The sequence below is a fragment of the Pipistrellus hanaki genome (assembly GCF_964339955.1).
Source record: "Pipistrellus hanaki genome assembly, chromosome: 10".
Classification (NCBI taxonomy): Eukaryota; Metazoa; Chordata; class Mammalia; order Chiroptera; family Vespertilionidae; genus Pipistrellus; species Pipistrellus hanaki.
The window spans coordinates 25210560-25232912 of record NC_140512.1 but is presented as its reverse complement, the minus strand read 5'-3'; the positions used below and the strand labels follow the sequence as shown (position 1 = coordinate 25232912).

Genomic DNA, 22353 nt, shown 5'->3' with positions numbered 1-22353 from the left:
GCAAGTTATAAGCTCTATGTTAATTTGGTAGTTTAAAAATTTATATCATTTTAGAAGTTTTGTGTAATTCTATTGCTATGTTTTTCAGTAAAAAAAAGGAGAAGAAAGAAAAGAAACCAACTGTCAGTGTATTTACAATGGTGAGTTTTGAATTTATTCAACTATTCAGAATACACAGGAAATAGACTTCTCCTTACCTGGAGAAGAGATATTTTAGCTCGTATGATTATTTCTGAGAAAGTGTTTGAATGGAGAGGTAACTGGCCATGTGAATTAAGCCTCAGTAGCCACCCTGCATGTCCTAGGTTTCAGGATCCTCCTACGTAGTTATGTCATTAGTGATCTATTACTCTATGCAAGCATTGGGAGAGATGCTTGCATAGATAACAGGTCTCTCGGCCACCTGGATGAGACCAGGCACATAGGACACAAGGGTTCCTGTGTGCAGTGGCTCTGATCAGAATCCTGGCAGGTTTGAGGTCAAAGTCCCAGGTATTCATATCATCAAAGTTTACAATGGATTGTTTATGACTGTGACTTGGTACATGTAATCATTCCTCTGTGCTGAATGTGAGAACCTTAACTCTTTATCTTATTTTCTGGTTGCACAGTGGTTGCTCAGAAACTTTTTTTTTTTTTTTTTTTTTTCATCAGTTGGGAAGAAGAGAGGGGTTTTGTTGTTTTTGTTTTTTAATGTATTTTTATTGATTTTACAGAGGAAGGGAGAGGGAGAAAGAGATAGAAACATCAATAATCAGAGAGAATCATTGATTGGCTGCCTCCTGCACACCCCCAACTGGGGATCGAGCCTGCAACCCAGGCATGTGCCCTTGACTGAAATCGAACCCGGGACCCGTCAGTCCACAGGCTGACGCTCTATCCACTGAGCCAACCCAGCCAGGGCAGAGAAGGTTTTTATAGATATGACTGGTTGATGGTCTCTCCCTCTGCCTGAATTGAAATTAAATTCATTTTGAGACCTAGACATTTCTGTCTTTTGTAGTTTAGTTCTTATTATTTGTAACTTAAATTTTAGAACAAATCTTATATTTTATAAAATGTAACAGAGATAATACACAGAGATAATACTATCAATACTACCCTGTTTCCCCGAAAATAAGACTGTGTCTCATATTAATTTTTTTCTCCCAAAGTTGCGCTAGGTCTTATTTTCAGGGGATGTCTTATCTTTCCACGCGCTAGGTCTTATTTTCGGAGGATGTCTTATTTTCGGGGAAACACGGTAGTCAAGGCACAAAAGAATAAAAATCTAGAATTTCAATGTGAGGTAATAACATACACACTGCTCTATATGCCATGTATTGTTCTAAACACTATATATATGACATCGGTTTTTCCTTACATCACATGTGTCAAACACAAGGCCCGCGGACCAAATCCAGCCTGCCAGGCCTTGCAATGTGGCCCGCACCGTGCTGTCATCACTGCACTCCGCTGTCAGTTTATGACATTGTCAGTTTATGACTGTTCAGTAAACCATTCGGCCCGCGATTTAGGCTGGATTTTAGATTTTGGCCCCTTCTCTGATTGAGTTCGACACCCCTACCTTACATAAATACTATTTCTTCAGATAGATATTATTATTATTATTATTCTAATTTTACAAGATGAAGAAACTGAGGCCAGACACATTAACTTGCCCAACGATAAAGTATGGGGCCAGGATTCAGACCTGGGAAGTTCATGTTCTAAATCACAGTGCTCAGCATGGCATAGAAAGAATGTATTCCAAGCCTGGGCCAAAGTGCTGTGCCACAAATGTGGCTTTCCCTGGTGTCTTTCTCCTGAAGAGTTGGCACAGAAAACTGCAAACTTCACTTACATGTAAAGCCTATAAACATAAGGACCCATCAAGAAAGTATAACAGTAAAATGCTGATGTTAATGGCATTGCCTATTAATAACATTATCCAGCCAAGACAAAAACTTACATGTGTCAGGGGGTTTCCAAGAGCCCCAGGTTTGATGATTCACTAAAAGAGCTCACAGGACTTGGCATGCAATTACACTCATGGGTAAGATTTATGACAGCCCGATGTAAAGCAGAACCTGCCATGAGACAAGGCACATAGAGAGACATCCAGGAGAACCCAGGTTCAATCTCCCAGATGCCTCTCCTGGCAAGTTCCACTTCATTCCCCCAGCAGTGAGCTGCGACACCCCATGTGAAAGGTTGTCTGTCAGAGAAACTCAAGGCTCAGCATGCAGTATTTTTACCTGGGGGCTGACCCAGGAGGCACAGCACATACCAAAATTCCAAACGCCCAAAGGAAGGCAGGTGTTCAGGATCCACCACATTGTACAAATAGTTCTGGCCTCTTTATCAGCTAGGGTGGTCATAACCTTCCCCCAAACCAAGTTCTAGACGCCAGCAAAGGGCCAACCTTGTATGCAGGGCATTCTAAACAGCACATTGCTAGCAATGTTAAGTGCTTCCTCTCTGCCAGGCATTTATTAAGCACTCCGTATATATTAACTTCGTTCTCACAAAAACTCGATGATAGAGGCACTTGTGTTGTCCTTATGCTCCAGATGATGAAACAGACTCAGAAAAGTCAAGCAATACATTCAAAAGTCACAAAGCTAGTAAAGAGGCAAGCCTAGAATGTTGCCCGAGTCTGCATAATCTAGAGCCAGAGCGTTTAACTTCATTTATGAGAGTTCATGGGGGGGAGGGGGAGGACCTTGATCTGCCTGGAATTGAAAACTTTTATCTGCCTGGAATTGAAGAGTCCTTTGTTGATGCTGTTATCTTCTGATCACCTAGTCATTTCTCAGCCATTGAAGCCCACCTGGCTCAATATCTCCCTTTTTACCCCTGACACCCCTAATACCTTGGGTGACTTTTATAGGGTTATAGATATCCACTCTGTGACCTGCACAGATGCAATAATCTTGTCCTCCCCTTCACCCCCAGCCATCACTCATATACTCACATGCTGGATTTTGTTATTTGAAACTGTTCTATTTCCTAAGTGACCAATTGGAAGCAGCCAGCCTGAATTAGCCAGCCATCTCCTCTCTTTGCAATCTGGTCACTGTTCTCTCTGGCTCTTGAGCCCACTGACCCATCCATTTTCCTCAGCCCCTTCCTATCTTCTTCCTCTTTTTTTTTCTTTTTTTTTTTTTCTATCTTGCTTCAATTAATGACTATCTCTTTAGTTATTCTCTGGCCCAAACTATAAACTTCCTTTTACCTGTCATTTATCTTAGATAGCCCAGGCAAATGCAGCCACCTGCTTTGGTGCTGGAGAAAAATCTCACAGCAGGGTGTACCCCGCACAGACTGGATACTGTTCTTCTGTTCTTTTCCCTGTGTCAAACCTATACTCTCCCAATTTCCCACCTCTTCCTCCCTGGCCCGCAAAACCTCCTGTCACTCTTGGTGAATAACCTTTTATTTCACAAACAAAATGGAAGCCACCTGATGGAAGTTTCTCAGCTCTTCTCTTCCAGTCCACAGACACCTGGACCCGCTCCCTTCTTCTTCCCCCTGTTCTAACAGGGAAGCATTTGGTCCTTAAAACGCACTACTCACTTGAACTTTGACTCCTATATCCTCGGCCTTCTCAAGAACCTTATATTATTTATTATTCTTTCTTCTATGTGTTTTTACTTTTTTTTTTAAATATATTTTATTGATTTTTTACAGAGAGGAAGAGAGAGGGATAGAGAGTTAGAAACATTGATGAGAGAGAACCATCGATCAGCTGCCTCCTGCACACCCCCCTACTGGGGATGTGCCTGCAACCAAGGTACATGCCCTTGACCGGAATCGAACCTGGGACCTTTCAGTCCGCAGACCAATGATCTATCCACTGAGCCAATCCGGTTTCGGCTCTTCTATGTATTTTTAGTCTCTCCCTCTCAACTGGGTCTTTCCCATTGTTATGTACACATCAAGTGTCTAATTTTACTAGTGCCGCCTCTATAGATTTTTTTTTTGTATTTTTATTGCAGATGTTTCCATTATCCCCATCTTTGCCTGCCTTCACCCAGACCCCCCACCCAGCCCCTTCCCTCTGGCTATCCCTGCACTGTTGTTTGTGTCCATGGGTTATGAATATGTGTTCGGCTAATCCCTTCACCTTCTTTCATCCAATCTCTCCTCCACTCTCCCCTTTGATAGCAGTCAAGGTGCTAGCAAGGCTGAAGTCCTTTATTTCTCCACTTGTCAATTCAATTCTCATTCCATTTCTTGCTACTGTAAGTTCCTTGTTAGCTATTTATAGGATTGGTTTCTGTTTCTTATGAGTAATATATGGTAGTTCTAAAATTTCACTTTCTGCTGCTGTGTTTTTTATCTTGATCTTGATCTTTCTTTTGGTTTACATGACCTGCTTAGACCCAGTTTTTAGTTTCCTCCCTACAAACCTGCTAACTAGCCCTCGCCAGTTTGGCTCAGTGGATAGGGCGTTGGCCTGCAGACTGAAGGGTCGAAGATTCGATTCTGGCCAAGGACATGTGCCCGGGTTTCGGACTTGATCTCCAGTGGGGGGCATGCAGGAGGCAGCCAGTCAATGATGCTCTCTCATCATTTGTTTCTATCTCTCCCTCTCCCTTCCTTTCTGAAATCAATTAAAAATATATTTTAAAAAAACACACCTGCTCACTATATCTATATATTACATCCACAGAAGGAGCACCTGCCACAAAAAGTTACAGCTGGCTCCTCCTGTTTATTTTTCTTCCATTTGGTTTTCTTTTGGTCCTTAACTAAGTCTTTGAATTATACAGGTGGAATATTGTTTCCAGGTGGGCCTTTCAGAGAACCTCAGTACCACTTCCCTTACCATACCCTCTTATTGCAGCTTGTTAGATCCAGAGAAGTCTTTCTTTTCTTCTTGTGACTGGCCTACAGTAAAAGAGGTTTTGCAGGTCTACACTTGGCAGCCATTATGACCACCTTCTGTCTTTTTGGGAAATCTGTTCTTTAACAAGCATGCATCTTAATTCATTTTTTTCCTCTTCCTTTTCACTGTAGAGGCATAATTACATTAGAATCATTTTACACTCATGCTAATGCTTTTATGCAGCAGATCTGTGACCCAAGCCACTTTCTTAGAGCAATAAAACGAGTCTGCTCAATGGGGTCCTCGGAGGAGCCTTTGGCAATCCAGATTTTTCTTGACTAAAAATTTTAAGTTAAAAAATGGCTTCTGTTCTTGGAAATCAGAGCAACATATACTATATTTCTATTAGTGTACCATTAAAGACTTTACAACTCCCAAGAGGAATGTCTTCTCCCTCTCTTCAAGCCTCATGCATAAGAAAAGGAGACATAATGAATTCAATATGAAGAAGTAGGTCAGAGCTCAATAGAGGAATTAAATGCCCTTTTTTTGTCATTGTTTTGTCATTGTTAATCCTCACCTGAGGATATTTTTTCACTTGATTTTTTAGAGAGAATGGAAGGGAGGGAGAAGAGGAGAGGGAGAAAGAGAGAGAGAGGTGAGAGGTGTGAGAAACGTTGATTGGTTGCCTCCCACATGTGCCCAGGTACGTGTCCGTGACTGGGAACTGAACCCTTGACCCTTTGGTGTGTGGGAGACCTCAGTACCACTTCCCTTACCATACCCTCTTATTGCAGCTTGTTAGATCCAGAGAAGTCTTTCCTTTCTTCTTGTGACTGGTCTACAGTAAAAGTGGTTAAAGGAGACACTTTAACCACTGAGCATACTGGCCAGGGTGCAAGCACCCATTTCTAATTAGGATATTGCAATAGTTAGGGTTGGACCAGGGTGGTAGTATAAAAAATGTTTCGGCTTGGGGTATGTATTGAAAGTAAAGCAAACCATCCATGAAACTGAAACTGTGCTAATTGTTCCTATTCTCTTTCTTTAGTTCCGCTATTCCAATTGGCTTGATCGATTGTATATGCTGCTGGGGACTATGGCCGCCATCATCCACGGTGCCGCCCTCCCCCTCATGATGCTGATTTTTGGAGACATGACAGATAGCTTTGCAGATGTAGAAAAGCTTCAAAACCTAATTTCTGCAAACACAACTTTTACAAATATGACAAATCAAAGTAAGTATTATTTGTGGTTCTGGTTTTATTGGAAGCTTAGGAAAAAAACAATTACTTAGAGCGATATTACTATATAGGCACTAGTGTGTTTAGTGCGGTGGGAGGTGGAAGGATCTGAGCTCTAGTTCATATTTGTAATGAGTTTGATAAGAGAATATTCATGAGCATTAGGAGGCACAGTGGAAGTGCTGGCAGAGGTATGTAGAAAAAGAGAGTTCTATGAAATCAGAAATATGCCAAGAAGTTTCAGGAAGAGGTATAGCAACCTAATCTTGACCTTGAATGATAATTAGGAGCCAGTAAAACTCTCTGACATATTGGATATGGGTGTACAGACTGGAGTCCAAGATGGTTCTAAAGTTTATAGCCTGATAAACTGGATGCAGCTACCATCAACTAAGATTAAGAAGGTGGAGAGGAGAGTAGGTTTTGGCAGTAAATATGAGAAATTTAATTTTGGACATTGTCACAGATTGGGCTCTTCGGAAACAGATGCTAAAATGGAAAAATGGGGCCCAGAGAAGGTGTGTGTGTGTGTCTGTGTGTGTGTGTGTGTGTGTGTGTGTGTGTGTATGCACGCGCGCACTTGCTAGAACAGGGGAAATAATAGCTTGTTTGTGTACAAATGGAAATGATCCAAAAGAGGAGAAGGTGATGCTTTAAGTGAGGGAAGAGCTTTGCTTGTGTTAGCGATATCCATGAGAAAGGATGGGATACAATGCTCAGGAAGAACGATTTGCCTCAGGTAGGAGCACAGGTAGTTCGTTTATAATAACAGGTGGGAAGAGAGAGTGAGTGCCAGTGCCCAAAGGTGGGTAGATGAGGAGGTGAGAATTTGTGAACATTTTCTTCTGATTACTTCACTTTGCTCAGTGAAGTAGGAAGCAAGCCATTTGGCTGATTAAAGAGACCTAGGACAATCCTCTAGGATTGATTTTTAGCCCATGTGCCACAGGAATTTTTAAAACATGTAATACCTGATTATTTAGTCAGAGACACTGACCTCTTTTTCCTTAGACTGTCAAATAAAAAAAATTAAAAAAAGCCGACAACAGCCCACACCACAATAGCCATCTGGTGTGAATACCCTCTCTTGAACCATAAATATATAGAGTTGCACCTTATTGATCATGTCGCATAAGTTTGCATCTGATTGATTAATTCTTGGTGCCAGAAATCTTTATATGGGAAAGTGGATAGACTGTTAGAATACTCTGGGTGAAAGCAGATACAATCTCTCACACTTGATTGCGGAAGGGCTGGTTGATAGCTCTGAGCTTCCACGTCAACTTTGGTCACACATAGATCGATTTAAACTAAGCTACCCAAAGATGTAGTTTAAAACCTGGTGTGCACTGAAGTGGTAGAAAATTTTGAAAATACCTGTTTGGAAAAAACAAAAACAAAAACACTTGAGGATACAGTGATACCCTGTAGCTTTTACAATGACCCTTCCATCTTTAAGTCTTTTTAAGTCTTTTTCCCAGAAGCAAGCACATGAATATTCATAACGTTCTGGGGTACTTGAGGATCTTTTTATACCTGTCTGGTGATCTTGAGAACCCCTTCTCTGTGATCCTGAAGAGCACATTGTTTATCCTAAGGCAGGACTACTTCAGTTCTGTGAATGCAGGTGATGAGGTAGAGTGGGAAATGTTACTGTATGTTTGAGCTATGTAAAATCCTTATGTATTTATTATATCCCTTCATGGAATTCAAAGAAACGTGCCAAAAGGGTTGTGCCGCCTTTGAATGGGCACCTTACCACTCACCAAAAGTGTGTGTGTGGGGTGGGGATGGCATCAACTATTTTGATGCTGGACCTAGAGATGAGGGCAAATGAATTCTCTGATGCTTCTGGAGGGAGAGCCAGGCTCCTGGGCCCCCAGATACTCTCAAACCTTTTTTCTTCTTGACCTTCCCCAGGTGTGGAACCTCATAACTTTGCCCTGGGAGTAGACTAGGTACCAGAGCCTCCTTGTTGGACAAGAAGTATTCCTTCCTTAAGGAGACTGGGACTTGCTAAAGATCGTGAAAATCCGAGCGTTTTAAGCTAAACATAGGGTTTAACTAGACAGCTCTAACATCTTTCTGAGAGCAGATCTCTCTCTGCCATGCCCTGGACCTCTCCTTAGCTCTGTCTTAACACCCTGATTGACAGACACCGGCCTTTTTCCTGCTCTTTTTGTTGCGGACCTAATTTCCTGATGCCCGACTCCCAACGCTCTCCATCTTGTTGCCATATTTGCCTTTGCCTTAACATCTCTGATGAATTGAGCCCAGGGAACCCCACTGTGTGAGCAAAGGTGAACCACTGCTGAATTTCTGTAGGATTCCTGTGTTCCTCGGAGACTGTCCACTGTCTGGAAGTGAGCCAACATAGAGGTGATTGTGACTTTAGGCATTTTGTATCGAAGGTGACAGGTTGGAAACAAGTGTAAATGACATTCAGTCAGTTGAGGAAATGAGACTAGATCTTGGTATAAACAGTAGGACTAGAGATTTGGCAATGTTTGAGTTGAAGGGATATTAAATCTCCTGTGATAGGATATGGAGAAAACTAGAAGGAATGCGAGCCCTAAGCCTTGAGGAAAAAATCTGTTGTTAACAGTAACTAAAGCTGAGCACTTTATTCCTTTCATGAACTCCTTTTTTCCTTTCATGAACATAAGGTTGAGACTACTACCTATACTTTACAGATGAGAAAATGGGGCCTAGAGGATTGAGTACATTTAAATTGCCTGGGGTCGTAGAGTTAGCAATTAGTCAGTTTTGAACCCATGCAGACTGGCCCCAAGTCTATACATTGAAGAAATAGAGGGACACCCAGAAAGGAGGACATTGCAGTTAACATGCTAATCCAGAAATTAGAGGACACGGGAGATTTGCCAAGACTCCTAGTGGTTAAAAGTCAGAGATACTCTTTATATAGTTCCTGAATATTTATTGTCTCTAATGATTCACTTTATGGTCCATCCACATCTTTCTCTATAACTATATTACAGTAATTCCTGTTCAATCTCCTACCAAATGGTGGGCTGAAGAAAGGAGAAAATGAGGCCCTCAGATTTGAATATGAGTTAATAATTCAGATAAAAAGGGATAGAGTGGAACTAATTTATTTTTATATTTATCATTATGATCCATACTCTCACTGCTCATCTGAGAACCTGAAAATTGTTTGTAAAGTACCATTTCTCAAAATAGAATCTATATTTTGCTGCGTAAACTATGAGTGCATGTATTGAGTGCAGATCGTGAATGTGTATTAGTGTTGTAAACAAAGGAAACATTTCCATCTGTATCCTCAAAGTTAGCATTACAAGTGTGCTCCAAACTAGACTGTTAGCCAATATTTCAATGCTAATTACATACTCTCTAAAAATTTCCATGATGGATCTGAGGGAATATGCTACTTGACTGCCCCATCCTCAAGGATGGTGGAACCCACAGCCAATAAGGAGGGAATATGCTAATTGACTGTCACACCCTCAAAGATGGAAGCACCCACAGCCACAGATGGCAACACCCAATCCCCTCAGCCCTGCTGGGGTGCCTGCCTTCGGAGTCCCCCAGTCCCCTCAGCCCCCCAGTCACCCAGGGCCAGCCCAAGGCACAGGCAAGCTTCAGATGGCTGCTGCCCAGGGCCACCCAAGGCTCAATTAACCAGGGATGGCTGAAGCTTGCGCTGCCAGCAGTGGCAGCAGCAGAGGTGTGATGGGGGCATCGCCTTCCTCTGGTTACCTCCTGCCCCTGAGGGCTCTCAGACTCTAAGAGGGGGGCAGGCTGGGCTGAGGGACCCCCCCTCCAGTGCATGAATTTTCATGCACTGGGCCTCTGGTGTTTTTATAGGTGTAGAAACCAATGCCCAGGAACTTGAAACCACATGGCCACGATGGAATTGCTTGCTAGTTGACAGAGCTGAGTTCCTGGGTCCTCCCTTTGAGTGTTTGTTTGTTGGTGTGTGTTTTTCTACTCTAGTAGTGATTTCAAACTCTGCCTAGAATTGTAGCAAACATCAGTGTTTTCACTTGGTCTTTCCTCCAGGTGCCATCCTGGTTAGGTTGAGTTGCTTATTAGTAAGTCAGGTAGGTCAACCATGGGCACAGGTCTTCAGGCCTGAGGTGGGAAGCAGCACACACCAGGAGAGCATGGCTCCTAGAGTCCTCTTTATCTGCAATTGGCCCAGCCACACAGAGTGGCAGGCACTAGCCTGAGCAATGCATGAGGATTGATCCTCTAGGCCAGTGTTTCCCAAACTTTTGACATATGTGTACCCCTTCTATAATTTTCGTAATGCTGAGTACCCCTCGTACTCATGAGAACGTAGAATTAGGTGCAGTTAAGCACAGTGCAGTGCATATTCCCACCAAACTCTGGTGCAACTCGTACCCCCACCAAACTCTTCCCTTACCCCTGGGGTTATGTGTACCACACTTTGGGAAACACTGATCTAGGCAAAAGGTCTAAATTCCTGCACAAGAAGACTGGAAAACTTGGAATCATGGTATTCCTGAGTTAGAATGGACCTTATGGGTCAAAAGTCAGGGGTTGACTATCTGCACTAGCACATGTGTCAAACACAAGGCCCGCGGGCCAAATCCAGCCCGCCAGGTCTTGCAATGTGGCCCGCACCGCGCTGTCATCACTGCACTCCGCTGTCAGTTTATGACATTGTCAGTTTATGACTGTTCAGTAAACTATTCGGCCCGCAATTTAGGCTGGATTTTAGATTTTGGCCCCTTCTCTGATTGAGTTCGACACCCCTAAAGAGAAAGATGCAAAATTGACCGTACCTTCACAACACCCACCAGCCAATCAGGAGTGAATATGCAAATTAACCCAACAACAATGATGGGTTAATTTGTATATGCAGGTGCTGAGCGGCCAGGGATGGGTCAAGATGCTTGAGTCATCGTCATGGTGATGATGCAGGCGGTCCACGCCACCCCAGCCTCTCCGGGCCGCTGGGCAGCGTGGGAAGGTGGAAGGGCGGCTCTGGGGCTGGAGTGGAAAAGCCGTGCCGGCAGCCAGGGGATGGAAGGTCCACTCTTGCACGAATCTTCATGCTTTGGGCCTCTAGTCTTCTATAATCAGAGAACCACCCTATGTAAATAACATCTGTCAGGGAAGCTTTCCTGGTCAGATAGCTGAAAGGGAGGCTTCCGTGGCTGAAAGTGGTAGAGGGGAGCCCCGAGCCAGGAGAGTCAGTGATGGCGTTCTCTTCTGTCGCTCCTCGGCCACCACATACTGCACCTGAGGCAGAGACAGAGCGAGCGTAGCAACGAAGCTTGGCGGCTTCACATTCTGTCAATGCAACAATCAATGTGTCCAGGCTGATTTTTTTTCTTTCTTTATCAGTTATAAGACTGTTTCTGCTCCAAAATGAGGACAGGATAATAAGTAGCGGGGTAAGGATTTGTTTCCTTATCACTCCTGGAATTTTCCATCTTATCTCACTAGCCAGGAAGTGTTTCTAAATGGTATTAATTGTCACTAGTGTGTTTCACTACCAAACCAAGACAAACCAGCACTTGTTATTTGTCGATTTATTGATGGTAGCCATTCTGACAGGTGTGAAGTGATAGCTCATCGTGATTTTAATTTGCATTTCTCTGGTGATTAGTGATGTTGAGCATCTTTTCATATGTTCTCTGTGTCTCTTTATTTCTTCCTTACTTTCTGTATTCCCCCTCAGTGTGGTCTTCCCCAGGGTTCTGTGCTTGCTTGCCTGCCATTTTCTCCTTGCCTGCCATCCTGTCCCCTAGTGAGGAGAGATAGCTTTTTCTCCCCTGAATTTAGCTATGGCCACTAGTACATGACTCCTAAGTCTTCGGACCTGAACTCTCCAAAACTGGAAAGCCACCATCTGACTAATCATTGGACATCTTCAATCGAATGTCCCAGGTACCACAGAATACAAACCTTCAAAACCAAACTAGCATCTGACCAGACCTGCTGCTTCGGCTGATGGCTCATTTCCCACAGTGACCCCACCCCGCTCCAGATGCTCACACCCGAGGTCTCGATGGACCTTTGTTTTGACTCTCTCTACTTGTGTTCTATCAGTTGCTGACACCCGTAACTTCTCCCTCTCTAAATCTTATGTGCACTCTCTGTCTTTTCTGTTCTCACTTAGATCCTCTTTCTTTACTTAATCTCAGTAGCTCGAGTCTCTCAGTCTCTCCCTGTTTTAATCTTATATTTTGCTGGCAGCTAAATCATCCTCGACCATACCTCTGCTTATGTTTTTGTTTTTTTTCTGAACAAACTGTTAAATGATGACTAGTTTTTATACACCGTACCTATTGGGCCCAGATTATCTTTCCAGCTACATATCTGCCTCTTCCCATCCTCAAAACACCCCCTACCCCAGCTGAACTGGTTCACTCGTTCTTCAAACTTGCCGTGGACTTTTGTCCATGTTGTTCCCTTTGCCAGAAAAACTTTTCTTCCCATTTCTCATACCTGTCAAAATCAGACCCATTGGAGCCAGATCGCTCATATTATGTTATAGCATAACTTTTAAAATCATTTTAATGATTAAAATCATTTTAATCACAAGATTAAAGATGTGCTTCCCCAGTGATCCAACAATCTTATTTATGTCATTTATTCTATAAAAAAATTTACTATATATTCATATGTGTGTATAAGTATGTTTAATACAGCATTACTTGTGACAGTAAAATATTGGAAACAAGTAAAATAGATGTAATTTTGAAAAAATAGAGATACACATATAAATACACATACTGACATGGAAAATTGGCCACTGAATAGGGACTGTACTTCTATTTTAAAAAAACAAGCTTGTATGTGTATTTGTGTATCTGTATACACCTATTCAGAGAAGAAAACATGAAAAAATATACACCAAAATATCGAACAGTGATTATCATATGTATTGGTGGAGGTGGGGTATTCAAGTTTTAGTGTCCAACAATGTCAACATTTGCTAATCCTGCGTGATAAGCTCACTGGTGTTTATTACATTATCCTCTGTATTTTATATATTGTAAATAAAAGCAGGATCTGGAAAAATGCAGTGTTAGATTTTAAATACTAAGTGCTCTGGTGTCAAGTCTGCACTGATATTTATCAGGACAGAGACCCTAGAAAAACTTTTTCCTGTCTTATTTGAGTGATATTTCACAAAATATCTTCATTCAAGGATAATAATGAGAGTAATATTCCTGCTGACAGACCTCTTCTTCTTAGTAAATGTGGGTTTCTTCTTGAAAATAAGCTCCATTGAAGTGTGTGTGTGTGTGTGTGTGTGTGTGTGTGTGTGTGATGGTCAGCAGTGAAGGGTTTGAATGGATGCTGTAATGTTTATACACAATTAAAACTGAGTCAATTTGAGCTATTTTTGTGTAATTGTTAAGTGACACAAATGTGATTCATATTTGTATGCTTATTTTTAATGGAGAACAAAGACATAATAATATTTTTTTTTTGTGCGGTGGTCTAGGTATCAACAGTTTCAACTTTTCAGATCCCTTCAAAAAGCTGGAGGAACAAATGACCACGTAATTTGACATTTTCCTTACTCTTGTTAAAGCTTTTCTGTATCTAGATTGATTGTGGCAATGTTTAAAAGTTTGCATTTAATAAAGATTTAAAGTTTGAGGAGGAAAATATCATTGTTAATTTTCTAGGAGGATATAATATAGAATTTTAAGAAAATGATTAGCTGCATAAGATGTAGGGTTAAGTCTAGATTAGATTTACATATGCATTGGTAAATATAGAATACATATACAGGGCAATAAGATTTCAAAAGTGGCCCTTTGAAATGTAGAATTAATTAAGAATCACATTAATTTCAATAGCTTTGTAATTATTAGTTTGCTTCCTGGATGTTTTCAGGTTGTAATGATGTAATAATGAGATCAGTCAACAGGGTTTTTTAAAAAACATAGCATGTAATTCTAAATAATTAAACAAAACATCCCAAAATAAATATAATCACTCTTATCTTAACTCATGTCAGGGAATCTTTTGTTAATAACTTAAATATCTTGAACATAATGTGCCCAAGAACAGGTTATAAAAGATGTCCAAAGGTATGAATTGATGAATCAGAAGGTAATTCCACATTATTCTATAAGCAATCTCGTAGATTTGAAGAGAATGAATATGCTTGATCATTTATTGAAAGATGAGAAGCAAATATTTCTAATATTCATATGGAAAATTTAATATTGGGGAAAATAAAACTGTCCTATAATCATCTTGTAAAGTCTTAAACATAAATATATTTGTTTGAGTAATCATAGACTGATGGTTAAAATACATGCATTGATTTTCAAATAGGATTTCTTTTTGGCTATGTCTTGCTAGATCATTACCACTATATAATAATTAATCATTGAGTTACCTATTAGCTAAAATTTAATACTGGAATTGTATCTTCCCTGATAGACATTGTAAATGACAAGGTGTAGCTCTGGGAAGGTCTGTTTACCAGGATTCCTGCTGAGTCAGGAGCAGTGCAATCAGAGAATGGTTACAACATAACCATTTTTATAGCTTTTTCATGATTCATTCAAACATAGTTATTTGAAAATGACAAGTAATGAACTTTTACAAAAAGGGGAATATTGATATATTTAATGTTAGAACGTGTGTCTTAATTGCTTAGTAAAACCCAACAGTTGTTTGCATTCTTAAACAGGAAGAGTCAGCGTGAGGAAACATAAATTCAACATTTTTAGATGATCAGGGGCCTGGTTTCAGAAGATGCTCCCGGTTTTTACTGTCCAAGTTTAAACTAGAAGGACTCTACAATTTGATTCATTAAGCATCATAGACTAGCTCCTGAAGGCCAATTGGGCAGATGGTATAAAAATACTTCTTATTTCAATTGTCTCTTGGCATCCCAGCTCTGCCAGAGTAATAACAAAAAAAGCCAGGGGTCCATTTCCATCTCCTGGTTTCACTTCCTGGCAAGGTCTGTCACTTCTCTCCATGTGCTAATGTGCAGAAAACTGGTGCTGAGGTGTGACAAGCAGGTAGGACAACCGTGGTAGATCTTACCTGAATCTCTGATGCTCCAGGCCCTCCACAATACCTGGCAGTCTCTGTGCTGGGCACTGGCCAAGTGTGTTACATGCGTGACCACATTACGGTTCTTAGTTCCATTTTACCCAGGAGAAAACGGATGTTTAGGCAGGTTAAGCAGCCCGCCCCACATTACACCTCAAGCAAGTGAGGAGCTGGAATGGGAGCCAGCGCAGAAAGTGCACTCTTAACCACCCCCCTCTACCAGCACAGACATAGTTGGAGGTCAGCCTGTTGGTCACAGCCCCTTCCTATTTGCTAAGGACTGGAAGGTAGCCAGAGAGCCAACGAGGAAAAATGAGTGGTGTGTTTGGGAATGACGCACTGATCAGAAAACAGCGTGTGCAGTTCTTTTCTTGTTTTTCAGGTATGCCTACTACTACAGTGGGATCGGAGCTGGTGTGCTCGTCGCTGCTTACATTCAGGTTTCCTTCTGGTGCCTGGCAGCTGGAAGGCAGATATTTAAAATTAGGAAGCAGTTCTTTCACGCTATAATGCGGCAGGAGATAGGCTGGTTTGACGTGCATGATGTTGGGGAGCTGAACACTCGGCTCACAGAGTAAGTACCTGGCTTTATGCTGAACTCAGACATGGTTCTGCTTCTTATTGGGAGAAAAGAGATGCCATGACACCTGTTAGGACATGTCCATACATTGCCTGGAAGTAGTTAGGAAACTAAGTTCCTTTTGAGCAGCGGCATGTCTTATGCATCTTTTTTGTTCCCAGTACATGAGTCAGGACATGAGGGGGGACCTGGATGGCTGGCGCTGAATGAGGAACTGACTTCCCAGACAGAAAGTCCTCTGCCAGCGAGCAGCAGAGCAAAGCATGACACTCCCTGGAGCTGGAGCTGAGATGCCAATGAGTTAACCCCATGTCCAAACAAAGGAAAACTGGATTCAGGGGGAAGGTTCTGTGTTCACAATTCTGACGTTTGTCTCTAACACTATTTGTTCTTTTAGTGATGTCTCCAAAATTAATGAAGGAATTGGTGACAAAATTGGAATATTCTTTCAGTCGATATCAACATTTCTCACTGGCTTTATAGTTGGATTTACACGTGGTTGGGAGCTAACCCTTGTGATTTTGGCCGTCAGTCCTGTTCTTGGACTGTCAGCTGCCATCTGGGCAAAGGTAGGTGACGCCTGATAATCCAGGTCCTCAAACTATAGCTGTTTTTACCAAATGATGACCCTGACTCCATACCTGATCCATTTAAAATCAGTAATCCTCTGTTCAAAATCGGAGGGAATCAACAGATGCCACCTCATTGACTTCTACCCCTGCCAGGACTCCATGCTGTCCTGGGCCCTGGCGTTACTTGGAGAAGAGCTGGGAGAGAAAGGAGTAGCTCTCCTATCTCATCCTCTGCCTTCTTATAAAAGGCATGCTCACCTCTTTAAAGAGCTGTGTTCTCTAGTTGATAATTCCATACTCACAGCAAATAGAAACCCATGTTTAGTGAACCACACATGTGTCCCGTTCAATTAGCTTGATTAGTGTTCATGTTTTTGGTTTGGTAGATTTTGTTAATTGATAAGTCAGTTTTATCAGCATCATAAATGGGTTTTATGTTTATATATATTTAAATCCATTGGTATGAAATCAATTTTTAAAAAGTATGTCCTACTCTGACGTGCATTGTAAATACTAAGTCTGTAGTTCTCTCTCCCGGTCACAAAGGCAGAGTAAAACTTATTTTCCTTCTTAAGGCTCAGTGTGGTGTTCATTTTAAACCTATTAGACGTAAGAGCAGGCTGTGGTGGAGAGATCGGCCCAGTATGTAATTTCTGTTGGGTTTAACACAACTTAAAGAAAGTGCTACAAATTCGTGTGGGAAAAATATATCAAATAAAGGAGAGCCAACCAACGCTGAGGCCAACAGTAGTAATCAGGTGCAAACATTGCGAAGTTTTAGGTTTTTATTCTGTAGGATAGATATTGTTTTGTTCTTGCAGACAGTAACTGCCATTTATTGGGCATTTACTCTGTGTTATCTTTCTTTCTTTCTTTTTTTTCCTAAATATATTTTATTGATTTTTTACAGAGAGGAAGGGAGAGGGATAGAGAGCTAGAAACTGGTTTCGGGGACTCTGTGTTATCTTTCTGAAGTATAGCTATTAGACCATTTTACAGAGGAAGAAACTGAAGTTTTGAGGATTCTGTTAATTTGCTGCTCAGAGTAGCACAGGCTTTCAATGGTATTCTTGGTGGTTAAATTGCATCTCAGTATCAGTCAGCTGAAACATTTGGCAAAAGCTTTCCACGTTAATCAGTTTTTCTGTTTATAATATTAAGCGAGTCAGGTGACCAATTCTTCATATGAGTATTTGTTGATAAACTATCTAAAATGTATTGGTGTCCATTCTAGTTAAGTTAGGAAAATAACTCATCTTTTATTAACTAATTATGCATTGCTTCAGATACTATTTACTTGATAAATAGCTTATTGCTGGAGACATACATTTTAACCCTCACTCTGCATTCTCTGGTTGTGGGCCATTTTTAAATATATATATTTTTATTGATTTCAGAGAGGAAGGGAGAAGGAGAGAGATAGAAACATCAGTGATGAGAGAGAATCACTGATCGGCTGCCTCTTGCACTACCCCTACTGGGGATTGAGCCCACAACCAGGGCATGTGCCCTTGATCGGAATCGAGCCTGAGACCTTTCAGTCCGCAGACCGATGCTCTATCCACTGAGCCAAACCAGGTAAGGCGGTTGTGGGCCATTTTAAAAGGAATGTGGTCCAGACTGGAAAGCCTCTTTGTCCCTGTGAGCCTGAGACTGTCCTATCCAACCCAGAGACACCAAGGCAAGAAGGAAGAACAGGAAGGGACCCAGTCCCAGCAACCTTCCTGGTCCAGGAAGATTTTCGATGGGCACAGGGCTTCTCTTTCCCACCCAGGGCACAAGTAGGAGCATCCGCACACTCTGCCCCTAGCAGGAGGTACCTGGTGGAATGGCCTTGAGAAGCCCCCTTTAGCCCCTCAGGTAGCAGAGGCAGGCTCCCTAGGAGCCCCAGCAGCTCCAAATAAACCCCTCTGACCAAAGCAATATTAGCGAGGCTCTGAATATTAAACTGCCAATAGAACCACAACTCACAAAATGATGAATGTGAACTGCCATTGAAAGTTCTTTTTAAAAATAGTAGGCCAAAAATTGCACCCTAAACCCAAAGAGGGTTACTCTTTGCTAAAATAAAGGTTTAAACAGGACTCAGAGTCTACTAACATAATAGATAAAAGGTGTCCAGGATATAATAAGATTTTACTCGTCACTCCTAGCACCAAAAACACAACTTGAATGAGAGAAAGACTAATTAAACTGACACCAATATTGATGTAAGTCAGATGCTAGAATGATTTGACAGGAATTTTTAAATAGCTAGTATAAAAATGCTTCACTAAGCCATTATAAATTCTCTTGAAACAAAAGAAAAAAATGGAAAATGTCAGCAATGAAATAGTTATTAAAAAAGAACAAAATGAAATTAGAGATATAGAAGATACACAGCAGAAAAGTCAGGATGGATGAGCTCTGTCACCGTGAGTGGAGATAATAGAATAGGATCAGTGCATCGGGAGAGAGAACAATAGAATTCGTCTATTCTGAAACGAGGAGAAAATGAAAAGACTCAGGGACCTGTGGAACAACAGCAAAAGGTCCAAAAGACAATCATATTTATTACCATTGGAGTCCCAAAAGATGAGGAGAAAGAGTGGGACTGAAGGCGTATTGGAAGAAATAATGGCTAAAATTGTGGACCCAACAATAGCTGGCTATCCTTCAACAACTGAATGGTTAAACTATCGTACATGGATACCATGAAATACTACCTGCCAATAAAATGGAAAAAAACTTAAAAAAAAAATATATATATATATATATATATATATATATATATATATATATATATATATATATATATTGATTTCAGAGAGAAAATGAGAGGGATAGAGAGCTAGAAACATTGATGAGAGAGAAACATCAATCTGTTGCCCCCTGCACACACACCCCCGCCCCACCTGGGATGTGCCTGAAACCAAGGTACACACCCTTGACTGGAATTGAACCCAGGACCCTTCAGTCCCCAAGCCGATGTTCTATCCACTGAGCCAAACTGGCCAGGGCTGGAAAAAACTCTTGATTCACTTAACAACCTAGATGAATCTCAAGATAATTATACTGGGGTGGCAGGGGGAGAGTCATTTCAAAAAGGTGATAAAACCATATGATTCCATTTATGTAAGGTTCTTGGAACGACAAGATTATAGACAGAGAACAGATTAGTGTTCTCCTGAGGTTAGGGATGATTGGGGGTGGGAGGGGGGAGAGATAAGGGGTAAGGTAAGAGGTGGCTATGGCTATAAAAACTAGCATCAGGGATCCTTGTAATGAAATTGCTCTGTGTCATGACTATAGTTACATGACTATACAGAGGTGATAGCATTGCTTATATCTAAATACACACACAAATGCACGTGAAACTGGTAAATCCGAATAACACTGATGGATTATATCAATGTTCAGTTCCTAGTTGGGATTGTGTTCTGTAGCTTTCCAGATGTTACTACATCTGGAAAGCTACAGTGGATGAAGGGTGCATGGAATCTCACTGTCTTGCTTCTTACTGCATGTGAATCAGTAGTTATCTCAAAAACAAAAGGTATAAATTATCTCAAAACAAAAACTCCACTGAGAAGTAGAAAAATGAAGTCCAGAATATGTATAGTGGTAAAAAATATATATATATTGTTTCCAAATACATTAGTTTGAATGTATAAAATTGCCTATAGCAGACAACTTTTAACTTAGAGAAATAACAATTTCATATGTCTCAACTAATACTAATTAAGCTTTGTTAAGAAATCATCAGCCTTGGGAAGAAGGAATGGGCTAGTGATGCTTTTAATATAGTTTATGTGGGGAATTGTAATAATGGAATTATCACCATTTGTTTACATTAGACTAACAGTGGAAGTCGCTTTTTCATATCCCTAAGAACAGTTCGGAAGGTTTCTTTTAACAGGCAAGATCTCTTCAAGTACAAAAGCAAAACAGAACACTTCGTGAACATTCTACCATAGTTTTGCTTACCCATATGCTTATCATTATGGAATCTCATGAAGAGGGGGGAAAAGAACCAGGCTTATTGAATTTTGTGTGGTAGTTGATATATTTAAGAGCGACTTAAAATAACATATTTTGAAACTCCTAATTCGAAAGTATTTCTGGTAATCTTCCTGTCGTTGCCTGCCTCGGTTGTGGTGACTGTTACAGGGTGATATTTTCAGAGAAGGAGAGAAAAATAGCTGAAACATACATAGTGCATGTGCCTCTCATTTTATGCAGCTCATTGGCTCAGGGACGGCAATGAGCTCCCTGGCGCAGACCCAGCGTTGTGAGTGATTCAGGCAGGTGCCACCCTCGGAAGATGGCTGTGAGGAGGCAGCGAGGCCTGGGGTGTGGGCGGGATGTTAGAATGCCCGTGGGGCATGATGAATAAGTGTTCGTTGCTCTCACCCACCCGTTCCTACATCTGCCACAGCTCCTTTTTACCTTGACACTCAGCCAAGGAAGAAGTGCATTGTTAAAACCAAAACAGCTTTGGGCTCTTTATGACAAGAAGGAATAGACTAGTAGTACTTACGCAAGTGAGTCCGCAAATGCCTGTAAATTATTTATGAAACGGTGTAATAGGTTAATCAGTAGTGTATTATGAACTGCTCGTGTGTAACCTTTAGCTGGATGGTTGGCTACGTAGGCATTCCGGATATAAATAGTAGCCTTGGCCCTTCGCCCGGGCCAGGCGATTTGATTTTCATAAGAGGGCCCTTTAGGACTCGAGTTCACACATGTCAATGGCTGGTTTCAGAGAGTGAATCCCTCTAGTGGCTATTCTTTCAGGCTTTGAAGCCATATGGTATCAGGCTTGAATCCTGGGTATTTTCTCTTTAAAAAAAAAAAAAAAAAAAAAAAAAAAAAAAAAAAAAAAAAAAATTTTAGATATATTTTTATTGATTTTAGAGAGGAAGGGAGAGAGAAACATCAATGATGAGAATCATTGATTGGCTGACTCCCGCAGGCCCCCTACAGGGGATCGAGCAACCCAGGCTTGTGCCCCCGACCGGAATCGAACCCAGGACCCTTCAGTCCACAGGCCAATGTTCTGTCCACTGAGCCAAACTTGCTAGGGCCTGGGTATTTTCTTTATTTGTAAAATGATGTAACCTCTTCATTCCTCCATTTCCGCAGATATAATGGGGGCAGTAGTACCTACTTCACTGTGCAATTGAGAAGAATAAATGAGATCCTGTGTATTTAAAGTACCCTGTACTGTTTCTTCCACAGAATAAATGCCCCGGAACCAGACAGAGGAATCAAAGAACACCCATAAAACAAAGCCGCCCCTGGTGGCTGCATGTATTGTTTTGCTCAGCAGTGCCAGCTTTCCTGGCATGTGAAACTAGCTTGTCCCTAGCATTCTTCTGACTCACACTTGTAAACCAGAGTACCATGAGCAAGGGCTGGGATTCCTTGGTGTAATGCCTTTTTTCCACATTTGTTTATGTTTTACTGAAGTTTTCTCTAAACTCCTAGTTTTATTTATTCAGATGAGGATCCCTGAAGCATTCAGTGAGAAAAAAAAATATATTTTAATGGAGGTTATTATATACTAGAGGCCCAGTGCATGAAATTTGTGCACAGATAGGGTCCCTAGAGGCTGCTGGCTGTTGGCGGGGTCCTTCCTTTGTTCCACGCCGCCCCCTGGTGGTCAGCACACGTCAGAGTGAGCGATTTAACTCCTGGTATCCTGAGGGGACACTTTGCATATTAGGCTTATATATATGTACCATATTTTCCGGCGTATAAGACGATCAGACGTATAAGACGACCCCCTAATTTTACAGTTAAAACATAGGTTTAGGCCTATATTCGCTGTATAAGACTACCCCCCACTTCCGAGGCAACACCAGTTCTTTTTTTAATAGACTGCCTCTCTGACTCTGGCCAATCTGAGCAGGCTTTTTACTAGAACACAGTGTCGTCTTATACGCCAGAAAATACGGTATATAGATCAACTCTGTTTTAAGAGAATTTAAGTGTCTTACAGAGTAAATATCTGTATACTAAAAATTAGAATGTCATGACCAAAGACATTTTGTTCAATGAATATATTAATGTACCAGCATCTGTGTATATATTTTTATTTTACAAATGATAAAATGA

General features: G+C 41.3%; 1 protein-coding gene across 2 annotated transcripts in view; it reads left to right on the top strand.

The window, feature by feature from the left end:
- Positions 1-22353, top strand: part of ABCB1 (ATP binding cassette subfamily B member 1) — a 71891-nt gene that overhangs the window by 6132 nt on the left and 43406 nt on the right. Inside the window, exons 3-7 of one of the 2 annotated variants that reach the window (XM_084897353.1) lie at positions 89-140; positions 5865-6051; positions 13526-13583; positions 15485-15676; positions 16080-16251. In XM_084897353.1, coding sequence (XP_084753479.1) covers positions 89-140; positions 5865-6051; positions 13526-13583; positions 15485-15676; positions 16080-16251 — 661 coding nt within the window. The remainder of the gene's footprint in view (positions 1-88; positions 141-5864; positions 6052-13525; positions 13584-15484; positions 15677-16079; positions 16252-22353) is intronic. The other variant, XM_084897354.1, reaches the window with a different exon arrangement.